This window comes from Anolis sagrei, chromosome 2 (genome assembly GCF_037176765.1).
Source record: "Anolis sagrei isolate rAnoSag1 chromosome 2, rAnoSag1.mat, whole genome shotgun sequence".
In the NCBI taxonomy this organism is placed as follows: Eukaryota; Metazoa; Chordata; class Lepidosauria; order Squamata; family Dactyloidae; genus Anolis; species Anolis sagrei.
Window position 1 is genome coordinate 196,903,946 of NC_090022.1, and position 11,887 is coordinate 196,915,832.

Genomic DNA, 11,887 nt, shown 5'->3' on the forward strand with positions numbered 1-11,887 from the left:
TACCAGTAAGGCCTTCTCGCGGACCACCGTGAGAATTTGGGGGGAGGGGGCTGAAGCCCCTCAAGCCCCCCCCCCCCCCCCCCCCCGGGCTACATGCCTGGACAGAGCTAAAGTTTTCTAAGGGAATATAAATAAATGATTACAGAAAGCTGGCTTTCAAGACAGGAATGAGTCTAGGTTTTAAAAGAAGTCTCCCCCACATTCCAAGAATGGAGATGTATGGAAGGGGCAGCCTACAATCCAGTCTGTACTAGGGTCTAGCCTTCATTTTCGGGACAGTCCAAGGAAGAAGTTGGATGGATTCATAGCATTCCTTTTTAGTCATTCTCCTAATTCTGGAACTTTATTCTTGAGTGCACACAGAGAGTGCATAGCTGCTTTCCTATTTTCAGGGTTATGAAGTTCTTTGCCTGATATGCAGAATGTGAGCTGCCATAGCCTTTAGTTTGGGATTAGTCAATATTAAAATAATGGAGTGTGCAGCAGGAAATGAAGTTGCCAAGATCTGATCAACTGATATTTTGATAATATCAATTACCCAAAGTGTTAAACCAATGAAAAATACAAGGTAGAAAAAAACATAAGACAGCAATAGTATTATGACATTCACATGGACTTGAGTGTTAAGGTCTTTACCACCCAAACCACTTTTCTTCAGATTCCTTGTGTGCTTCCACAGTGAGACGAGCAAAAGTGTGGATGCAATGACACTGGTGCAGAAAGTTATGGAAGTATAAGTCAGCTGCAAAGAAAATATGAATGTATTATGAGATTCATTTTGGCTGACATTCAGTGGCAAGATTACAGTCAAATTGCCCCCACGTGTTTGTTCAAGATAGTCAATGACTAAAGGAACAGAGAAGATACTGGAAATGACTACTGACATTCCAAATAGTCTGGGTACAAGCCTGTTGATCCTTGGCTTCAGCCAGAGAAAGAAGCAGCTGGTAAAGTTAGCAACCTTCACACAGTAGAAAACATTTAGCCATGTGTCAGCCCAAACACTGGCCAGATTGAAGAAGATCCAAACAACATATCCAAATATTTTATAAGAACCCATATAGGTCTCTGAGGAGAAAATATACAGAAAATAGTTCAGTGAAGATTGCAGGTGCACTATAAATCTGGAGGTGCTTAAACTAATTAAGAGGAAATCATAAGGCAACATCTTTCTTTTTTGAAGCCATTGATGTCCCTGAACAACCATGATAAATCCGTTTCCTAGAAAAGAAACCATGTATAAAATTCCTACAATAGTCCACATAAGGATATCGAGTGGAGAAGTTGAGTTGCTAGCCATTCCTGTCATCTTCTAGACAGATAAGAAGATCTGAGCGGATGTATCAATATGTGTTTTCCTGGGTTTTCTTTGGTGTCTAGCAGAAAGAACACTGCTTTTTGGTTATTTTTAAATAGATAGAACATACAATGGAAATCAATGCAAATTTCGGGAGTATTCTGTGATAAATAACCCGGTCAAGACTCAGTGATTAACAGGGTGCTGAAATAATTCCAAAATAACCTCTTGTGTTTTTAACCCAGGACTCTTTATGTGAGTCTCTTTCCCATTGGATCCTGCTTAATGATGCTCTCTGTTTCACAATCACAGTAGGAAGATTTCAGGTGAAATGGGAATTATTGCCACCTTGTCCAATTGCTTCCTTCTCAACTCTTTTGTAAGCATATTAAACAATTGCTAATGGTTGATAGCTTTGAAATGTTTTAGATCACTTCCTCATTTATTGAAAAGACAGCAATATGCAATAAAGAGACTTGACCCATATTAAAGATTGAACTTTTATTTAATGTAAGATTCAAGTTTGTAGTCAGGTATGCATATAATCATTCCATGCTGATGTAAGACTAACAACCTCATCGCACGGGGCTACAATTGGCGGCATGCGCCAATCTAGCCACAGTCACCCATGGAGCCGGCCGGTTCCCATCAGACAATGCTGTACTGGCTCTGTGGGATCAACAGCTGCAGTAGCCAGGTGATGCAGGGCGAGGGGCCGTGGCTTCATGCCCCACAGTGAAGCAAAGCGAGGTGAGCCTTTTTTTGGTGGTCATCTGATGAGGCCGTAAATGCAATGAAACAATCTACACTGATGTTTCAGAACTGTGCATTTAAAAAACCACCTTTCAGAAATAACCAGATTGGAGGCAGTTATGGAACAAATCGGAAAACCATAGAACCCCACAAAAATGAATTAACAATCAAAATTCAACTCAGTTGCAAGATCGATAGTCAATATCAGTGGGTCAAAACCTATTATATCTATGTCCATTCTCTAGTTGTGACTAGTTACAATGGGTTAATCCAATAGCTCAGATGGTATTCTGGAGGTTTAAATGATGTGTATATAATAAATGGATACCAAATTAAATCAATCTTATCTCTATCTATTTATCCCTTCAATACTCTTATTTAATTGGTCGGTTTTTCCAAAAAGGCAACAAATTAGATCCTTTAAGGGTAGAAAAGGCAACAAGGGCCTCACAAAAATGCACTTTTTGATTCAGTGTATTTGACGTAACATTATTCCATTTTTTTGACCTTGTTGCATTTTAGCCACATATGGATTGTAATTCACTTATCTGAATAGACACTCTAGCATTTTGTATGTTTCGCCATCTTAACCATTCCCCACTCCCCTGAAATTTAGAGTTTTTTAAAAACATTTTGTAGTTTGTTTGTTTGTTTTCATGTCAGGAATGACTTGAGAAACTGCAAGTCGCTTCTGGTGTGAGAGAATAGGCTGCCTGCCAGGACGTTGCCCAGGGCACGCCCACATGTTTGATGTTTACCATCCTTGTGAGAGGCTTCTTTCATGTCCCCACATGGGGAACTGGGGCTGACAGAGGGAGCTCAACCCGCTCTCCCAGATGCGAACCGCTGACCTATTAGTCATCAGTCCTGCCAGCACAAGGGTTTAACCCATCGCACCACCACAGTGATATAATCTAACATTATTTGTTGATATAATCTAACATTATTAGCCTTCCTATAAAAATTAATCTCCAGTGGTATATAACTCATCTAATGAACCTACAATGCAGTGTCTGGTCTGCGTGTCTCAGCAAATATTCCTATGTATATATTTCATCCACTTTTGTAAGTGTCATGGATTCATGAAAGGAGGAGTGCCTTCTTAAATGGCCAAAATGGCAAAAGGCGAGATGAGCTGACACTTGGCCTGCTGAAACTGTGTGCAATCTAGATCTTTCTCATGTTAGGGTATATAACATTACTTTGAATGACCTTCATCCTGGATTAACTTTGCACTAACTCAATGGTCTTTCTCTGGTTTGCAAGAAGTTTTTAAATGACAAATTCAGTGTCAATATCTTTTAGCTACACTCACAATAGATTAAAGGATGAAGTGAGTGATAGCAGCTCTTTGCATTATTTTGCAAGGCATATTGTCCAAATATAGTAAAAACAAGAAACAGGCTGTTTCATCATGCAAATTTCAATTTGTTGCTAGATTATACATTTAACCAAGGCATGACTTTATCATTAGAGGATGAAACCACTGCAATATATTTGCATGTCTCCACGAGGAGCATAACACGCAGCTTCCTCCTGTGCAGCTGCCAGGAAACACATCATTTGCCCCCTTAGGGCCTTTATTATAGAAAAAGACAATAGTATAGTGAGATACGACTGCACTTAATATTATTTCCCTAATCATTTTTGAGATTGTTTTATTTATCTGTGAAATAAAGAGACTTGAAGTACCTATGACATTAAAGATTCCACTTTTATTTATGTAAGATTGAAGTCTAAAGTGAGGTGTGGTTACATCATCTGTAGATATCTCCCTATGACCTTGGTGGATGGAGCCATTGTTCAGTATCTGGCTATAGCAGCCCCCAGTGGCACAACGGGTTAATCCCTTGTGCCAGCAGAACTGCTGACTGACAGTCCCACAGTTCGAATCAGGGAAAGCGGTTTGAGCTCCCTCTGTCAGCTCCTGCTCCCCAGTTGGGGACATGAGAGAAGTCTCTCACAATTATGGTAAAGCATCAAAACATCCAGGCGTTCCCTGGGCAATGTCCTTGCAGATGGCCAATTCTCTCACATCAGAAGGGACTTGCAGTTTCTTAAGTTGCTCCTGACATGCAAAAAAATCTGTCTATAGAGACCTAACCAGACACTCTACTGATGTCCACTGTTCTGCAGCGAATCATAAGGTACACTACAAAATTGTTTAAAATGAGCCTGGCGGGGGGCAGTTGAAGCCTTAACCTTAGCACTATATTTGAGGTGGAGGCTATTATGTTTAGTGCCAGAAAACAATTCATTCCTCTATAGCACCAAACTTAAAATCCAACTGCAGTGACCTTGAAGATAAATTTACATCAGAATTACAGTAAGGCGAAGGTAAAGGTTTTCTCCTGACATTAAGTCCAGTCGTGTCTGACTCTGGGGTGTGGTGCTCATCTCCATTTCTAAGCCAAAGAGCTGGCATTGTTCGTAGACACCTCCAAGGTAATGTGGCCGGCATGACTGTACGGAGCGCCGTTACCTTCCCGCCAGAGCAGTACCTATTGATCTACTCACATTTGCTTGTTTTTGAACTGCTAGGTTGGCAGAAGCTGGGGCTGACAGTGGAAGCTCACACCGCTCCCCGGAATCGAGCCTGCGACCTTTCGGTCAACAAGCTCAGCAGCTCAGTGGTTTAACCCACTGTGCTACCAGGGGCTCCTGGTGCAAATAGTAAATTCCTTTATTTTTTGCAGCAGAGTTTTAGCAGAGAATAAAATAAACAGCTTTATCCAGATGTAGAAGAAAATATAGTTCTTTGGCATTCAAAATAAGATAAAGGTAAAGGTTTTCCCCTTATATTAAGCTCTTTTACAGTCAGAAAGTTCTTCCTAATGTTCAGATGGAATCTCCTTTCCTATAATTTGAACCCATTGCTCTGAGTCCTAGGACCTCTTCACACCCTTTTTCGGCAGCGGTGATGGGTTTCATTCAGTTCAGCCACAGAGCCCGATGGCTCCCATCACACTCTAGAGAAGTACTTCCAGGGTGGCTCTGTGGCTGTCATTGCTGAAACAATGGCAGGCTCCCCGTCTTTCCATTAGCCTCCATTAGGAAAGATGGGTCGAGTCGCCAAAAACAGACTTCCCTACATGTGCTGAGGCAGGCAGAAGTCATGACAGAATGGGGCACAAGATGACAGGTCACCATGGCCCCTGAACAAGCGCTGTTATTCCGGTGGTGCATGTGACGAGGTCTCTAGTCTCCAATGCAGCAGAAAATACGCCTGCTCCCTCATCCTTATGACATCATTTCAAATATTTAAGCATGGCTATGATGTCTCCTTTCAACCTTCCCTTCTGCAGGTTAAACGTACCCAGCCTCCGATAGAGCATGGTTTAATAATTTTAGCTGCCCTACCCTGGATACATTCCAACTTGTCAATATCCTTCTTGAATTTTGATGCCCAGAATTGGACATAGTATTCCAGGTGAGGTCTGATCAAAGCAGAATAGAGAAGCACCACGACTTCCCTTGATCAAGACCAGGCCTGCACAACCTGCAGTCCTCCAAGTGTTTGGGCCTCCAGCTCCAAAAAGCTATGGTCAGCTTGTTCAATGATCAGGTGTTTTGGGAGCTCCAAAAAGTCCAAAACACCTGGAGGACCACAAGTTGTGCCCTGAATTGAAGTGGGTGCAAAAACAAAAGAACCTGAATTCATATTTTTAAAATGAGTCTCCTCCCTGGATGTTACAAACATACTTCATTCTCTTTTCATGTTTCTTTAACCAATTAACTATCTCCTAGGAAGTTGAATATGATGAATGACCCAATGAGTATTTTCTTCTTTATGAAGCCGTGGCAAGTATTCCATTCACATATATGGGTTACAGTCATTTATTTACATGTGGAGGGATATGCACAAGATTGCAGATAGCAGGCTTTCTACACAGGAATGGACCTTGGATTTAACATGTACCTTCAGTATATCTCAGAAATATAGGTGTATAGAAGGGGCAATCTACAATTCATTTGGGTCAAGGGTCTATCCTGTATTTTTGAGAAACTACAAGAATAAAGATGGGTAGATTGTTGACATTTCTTTTTTGTTGTTTAGCAGTCTCGCCATTTTGGATTTTTACTTCTTTTTTATATTCCTGCTCCAGTTTTTTAATTCGTTTAACATATAAACACATAAGCATTTTTACATATAAACACTAGGGCTGGGCAACCACGGAAAAATTTGTTTCTAAACTCGATTCGTTTTTTGGGTTTTTTTGCGTTTCGATATTTAAAAGAATTCCGAAATTTTTCTTAAAAAAAAAATCGATATTTACGAAATTTTGTAAAATTACGAAACAATACGAAACGAATACGAAACGAATACGAATCGATTCGTTAATGGTGGACGCGACCGTGCAATACGCTAAAAAACCTCCATATGGGACAGGGGGAACTCTTGAAGCTTCCCTCTCCCTCTGTTGTTGACTGTTGGTGTGATATTTATAATTTTTTTTCACTGATTAAACAAACAACCGCTATAAAACTTGACCCAGACATGCGGAAATAATAACGAAACGATTTCGAAACAAATATGAAACGAATATGAAGCAATTATGAAACGAATTGAAAAATTCGTTTCGTTTTTAAGATGCTCCTGAATGGTTCAATATCGCTTCGTTATAAAAAAATAACGAATTTTTAACGAATTACGAAATAACGAAACGAAACCGCCCAGCCCTAATAAACACATAAGCGTAACTGAACAACATTTACATAACTAACAATGTTTCTCCCCAACTTACATTTCTACTCTAAATAAGTGTAAATCTAGTTTTAAAAAGTGGATTTTCTATCTCTCTTTTGCCAGTTCCTCTATAGTATAGCATTTTACATGTGACTTTATATTCAGCAAGTTATTTACTTCTGATTGTTTTTACATTAAGAAATGAATATAACAACAGTTTATATTTCCAAACCTATTTATAAAGTTTTTTCTCTCTCTCAGATATATATAGAAATATTTCCATTAAAGAATGTGCCCAGTGTTTTTTCCTTCAATAAAGTTGTTAACTTGTTCATGCCAACCTTTCAGACTGCATCTCCTTCTATGAACCAGTGTGGGTGCTGAGATCTGCCGGGGAGATCCTTCTCTCGGTCCCACCACCACAGTTACAGTTGGTGGGGATGAGAAAGAAGGTCTTCTTGGTGGTGGCTCCCTGGCTCTGGAATATCCTATGTAGAGAGATTAGGTTATCCTCCACTCTCCAAACCTTTCGGTCTAGCTAAAAACATGGCTTTTAAAACAGACCTTTGACCTGGAGTAGACTGAAATGGGTGCACGTGAGTACTGAATATTCACTCCGGCACTTTAGTTTGTTAATAGAAGACAGCCAATTTTATCTGCAGGCATTACTGCGTTTTATTAATTTTAACAGTTTTATTCTGTGATGTTTTGTGCATTCATTGTGGTTGCGGTTGTAATTTTATGTTGTTTTGTTTTTCCACTTATGTGTTGTTTATTTTATGTGTGGCACCCTTCAGGGAGATGGTGGTGGAGTATAAATAAAGTATTATTATTATTATTATTATTATTATTATTATTATTTCTCTTAGCTCCCACAGCGTCACTGGCTATAAATAAATATCATCATCATCATGACCATCCATAATATAAATTTAGCCCCTTTCACCACGTTTCCTATTTGTCTAGTTCTATATTTTTGCCAAAATTCTGAGCCCACTTAAACATACATTCTTCAATTACTTTTTCTTCCATCTGCATTTTTTAAAAAATCCCTCTTACATTTTACCAGTGAAATGATAACCATTATCCCATAATTGTAACTTAATTGTTTAAAACCACATCATTTTAAATCAATTTTCGGTCTTTTCTGCAATTGCCTGTACTGGTACCAGGTTCCATTCCTCTTCCACCAGCTCTTGTTTTGAATTTGGGTTGGCCATTTTCTCATCTCAATAAATCATGATATATTAATCATTTTCACTAACATTTTTCTCAATTTTGTATAGTACTTCTTGTATAATCTCCATAGCAGAGTTTTGGGACACAATCCGGATTTATCTTTGCCCCAAATTCCCAACAAATGTCTTCTGACATGATTTGCAAAATCTGCACTTATTTTTTATCTATCATTCCATAAGTATGCATGCCAGCCAAATCGTAGATTATGTCCTATAAGCTTTTGTCTTCCAGCATTATCTAATCTTTTACCCATGCCAGATAATAAGATGCACATATATTTTAGATCTAACAATCCTAAACCCTTTCTTTCCCTAACATCTTGAAATACTTTAAACCTCATCCACAGGAAGATTTCTTCCCTTGCCATACAGAATGCTTACTCCTAAGAACACACAACATATGAAGGTTCGCAGTAGCATCCACCACGTCAACACAAGGAGTGCATTATATGTTGTCATTTTCTCTCTTTGTCAAATCCTTCGTTTGATATTCAGAATGCGAGCAACTGTTTCTTTCAGTCTGGGATGAGTCCATATTAATATAATGGAGTGTAAAGATGGGAATGTAGACACCATGACATCAAGAAGTCGTTGTTTCTTTGATCCAAGTGTGAAAACATCACTTGACTGAATTATCAGACCAGAGATATGCACAATGTAGAAGAAGACATAAAACAGCATTTGTGTTATGATATTGAAATGCACCTTGGTGTTAAAGTCTTTACCACCAACACCACTCTTCTTCAGAGTCCTTGTGTGCTTCCATAGTGAGATGAGCAAAACAATGGATGCAGTTATACTTATGGTTAAATTTATGAAAGCAAAAGCACTTTGTAGAGGAAATATAAATTTGGTGCTGTAAACCTCACTGTGATTTGCACTCCCAGGCAGAGTTCCTGTCAAATTGCCACACTTTTTTTGCCCAAGATATTCGAAGACTGAAGGGAGAAAGGAGATGCTGCAAATGACTGCTGACATTCCAAGCAGCCTGGGTGCGAGCATGTTGATCCTTGGCTTCAGCCAGAGGAAGAAGAAGTTGGCAAAGTTAGTGACCTTCACACAGTAGAAAACACTTAGCCATGTGGCAGACCAGAGGCTGATCATGTTAGAAATTATCCAGATAGCATATAGAAGTGCCTGTGTAAAGGAATTTATATAGGATTCTAAAAAGATTAAATTCAGAAAATAGTTCAGCGATGAGTTTAATTGCATCATAAATCTGGAGGTGCTCAGACTGGTCAAAAGAAAATCACAAGGCAAGATCTTTCTTTTTTGAAGCCATTGATGTCCTTGTACTATCGTGATAAATCCATTTCCTAAAAAGGAAAGCATGCTTAATATTCCCACAATGGCCCAGATAAGGCTATCAAGTGGAGAAGTCAGACTGTAAGCCATTCTTGCTATTTTTTTAGAAAAAGAAAAGGTCTGAGAAGAAGTATCTGTGTGTGGTTTTCCTGGCTTCTGTCTTGGATCCAGCAGAGGAAACTGCTATTTGGAGATTTTTAAATAGACATAATATACTATGGAAAGCAATGCAAATCATAGGACAATTCTGTGATTAATTACCAAATAAAGTGTCAGTGCTGAAGAGGATGCTAAAAAAAATTCCAAATTTGCCTCTTTTTTCTTTGTTTGTTTGTTTGTTGGTGAAAATATATTGCCTTTGTTCATTTCTTGTATTTGAAGTACTCTTTGGAGCCTGATTTTTTCTGTATCCTTCACAACCATACAATTGCAGTGTACAACTTTGTGGGGTGTTCCTTTTCTGTTGATCTTGCAGAAATCTGCCTGCTCACCCAGCTTCTTGTTGTCATCAACCTTTATCAGCACAAAATGTTCAGCACAAAGGCTTCAATCACTACGCCATATGGGTCCTTCACAATGAGACACAAGTACACAAACATCTACTTGATGTTTGTCTAAGACTTTGGAGAAATTCACAAATTCCATAGGATAATTCATCATGGATGAGTGCCATCTTTGGGAAAAGTGTTGACTTCCAGTACAGATGGTTATGACTGGTGTTGTTGCTTCTGCCCAGGGTTGCTCGCAACCCAGGCATGTAGCCGGGGGGGGGGGGGGGGGGGGGGGGCTTGAGGGGCTTCAGCCCCCCCCCCCCCAAAATTCTCATGGTAGTTCGCGAAAAGGCCTTACTGGTGCGTTATTTAAACTGTTATGTTTATTCATATCATGATCTGATCACCCTACTCAATATATCCCATATGCATGGGGGTATTGGGGTAGTGATACAAAAGGTTTGCTAGGCTAGACCCTTTTTCACTCAGACTCAGCCCCTCCCCCCCGAAACTCAGCCCACCCCGAACCTCCCCCCTGAAAAAAATTCACACACACCCCGAAACGAAATCCTGGCTATGGGCCTGTTGCAACCTACACATGAGCTACCGTTTAGAATGCACCTCTTTTGTTTTCAAACCCAGTATACTTTTCTGAGCCTCATTCCCACTTTATCTTTTAATGGCCCTCTCATTTTTACAATCACACTATTGGAAGACTTTGAATGAAATTAGAATTGTAGCCACCTAATGCATTTGCTTCTTCCTTATCTCTTTTGGTAAGACAGTTAAGCGATTGCTAATGACAGATGGTTTTGAATTGTTATGAGATTATTTACTCAGTCTTATTTACCTAGAAGACTAACAGAAAATTATTGTTCACTAGTGGGGACAAGGAAGAGGGCCTTCTCTGTGGTGGCTCCTTGGCTCTGGGACTCGCTCTCCAGAGATATTAGGCAAGCTCCCACTCTGGCAGTCTTTAGGAAGAGCTTGAAAACTTGGCTGTCCCAGTGTGCCTTCAATGAATGAATGAACATTAATTCCCTGACCTGACCAATTTCTACAAAAATGCCATCAGAAGCACTTTATTCCTTGTTAGTGCAATCAAACCCTACCTTATCTTCCGGACCCCACGTCCAGATACACTACATTGCTGTCTCACCCAGTGTTTTATTTTTTTAAAAATTTTTAATCTATTAGAACTGGCCCTGCCCACTGTTATTGAGTTGTGTGTTTTAATTGTTGCAATTTTATTTGTTTGATGTGTTATTTGTAATGGTTTTTGTATTGCATTTTTATTTCTTGATATTTTATTGCTGTGTTCTGTGTATATTGATGTATTGTATTACTGGGCTTGGCCTCATGTAAGCTGCCTGAGTCCCCTTGGGGAGATGGTGATGGGGTATAAATAAAGTTTTGTTTTATTGTTATTTATTGTTGTGGATGGCTGTCCTTATGATTTAAGTTAAATCAAATTTGATTTTTTTAAAAAACAAGGCCACATTTTGCCTGTAAGTCCAAATACAAATGTCAAGATATAATGATAATTTAAGTGTTTGTCCTGAAAATTTGGGCACCATTGGTTCACAATATTGATTTAAGCAGATGTCCTAAAGCACAAAGATTTGTTTTGTTTGTTTTGCTCCTATTAGGCAATAGAGATCTAAAACATCAGAGACTCTTTAAACTGCACACACAAATGGTCAAGGTAGTATAAAGGTTTGTTCTTGCACAACTCCGTTCAGGAAATAAGGTTTTCAAAATGTAGAAACCTTATTTAAGATAACAGAGTTCCTAACTGTACTACAGACATTTGACCTCATCACATGTGGAAAAAAAGGGCCCTGGGATGCTTTGGCCCCAGTTCATTCATGGAGCCCCGCACCTTCCATCAGACAACATGGGTTAACTTCTGGTGGGGTTCCATGGGTGAACTAGGGCAGCAGTGCGGTAGGACGCTGCGCCGCCAACACAGTAGCCTCCCCATGATCCATTAGGAACAAATGGGCTACCATGGGATTAAACTGTGTGGCAACACTTCTCCACATGTGATGAGAAAGCATCAGCTGCCAGCTAGGGTGCTGAGATTGCACCGCTGCCGCACCGATTCATGCCGGAA

At 39.6% G+C, this 11,887-nt stretch overlaps 2 protein-coding genes across 2 annotated transcripts; both read right to left on the minus strand.

Moving 5' to 3' along the window:
* Positions 1 to 394: 394 nt before the first annotated feature.
* LOC132765438 (taste receptor type 2 member 41-like) lies at positions 395 to 1,309 on the minus strand. Its single transcript, XM_060759725.2, has one exon. The coding sequence runs from the start codon at positions 1,307 to 1,309 to the stop codon at positions 395 to 397; it is 915 nt and encodes a 304-aa protein (XP_060615708.2).
* A 7,137-nt stretch (positions 1,310 to 8,446) lies between these two features.
* On the minus strand, positions 8,447 to 9,370 carry LOC132766498 (taste receptor type 2 member 10-like). Its single transcript, XM_060760850.2, has one exon. The coding sequence runs from the start codon at positions 9,368 to 9,370 to the stop codon at positions 8,447 to 8,449; it is 924 nt and encodes a 307-aa protein (XP_060616833.2).
* Between the last annotated feature and the right edge of the window lie 2,517 nt (positions 9,371 to 11,887).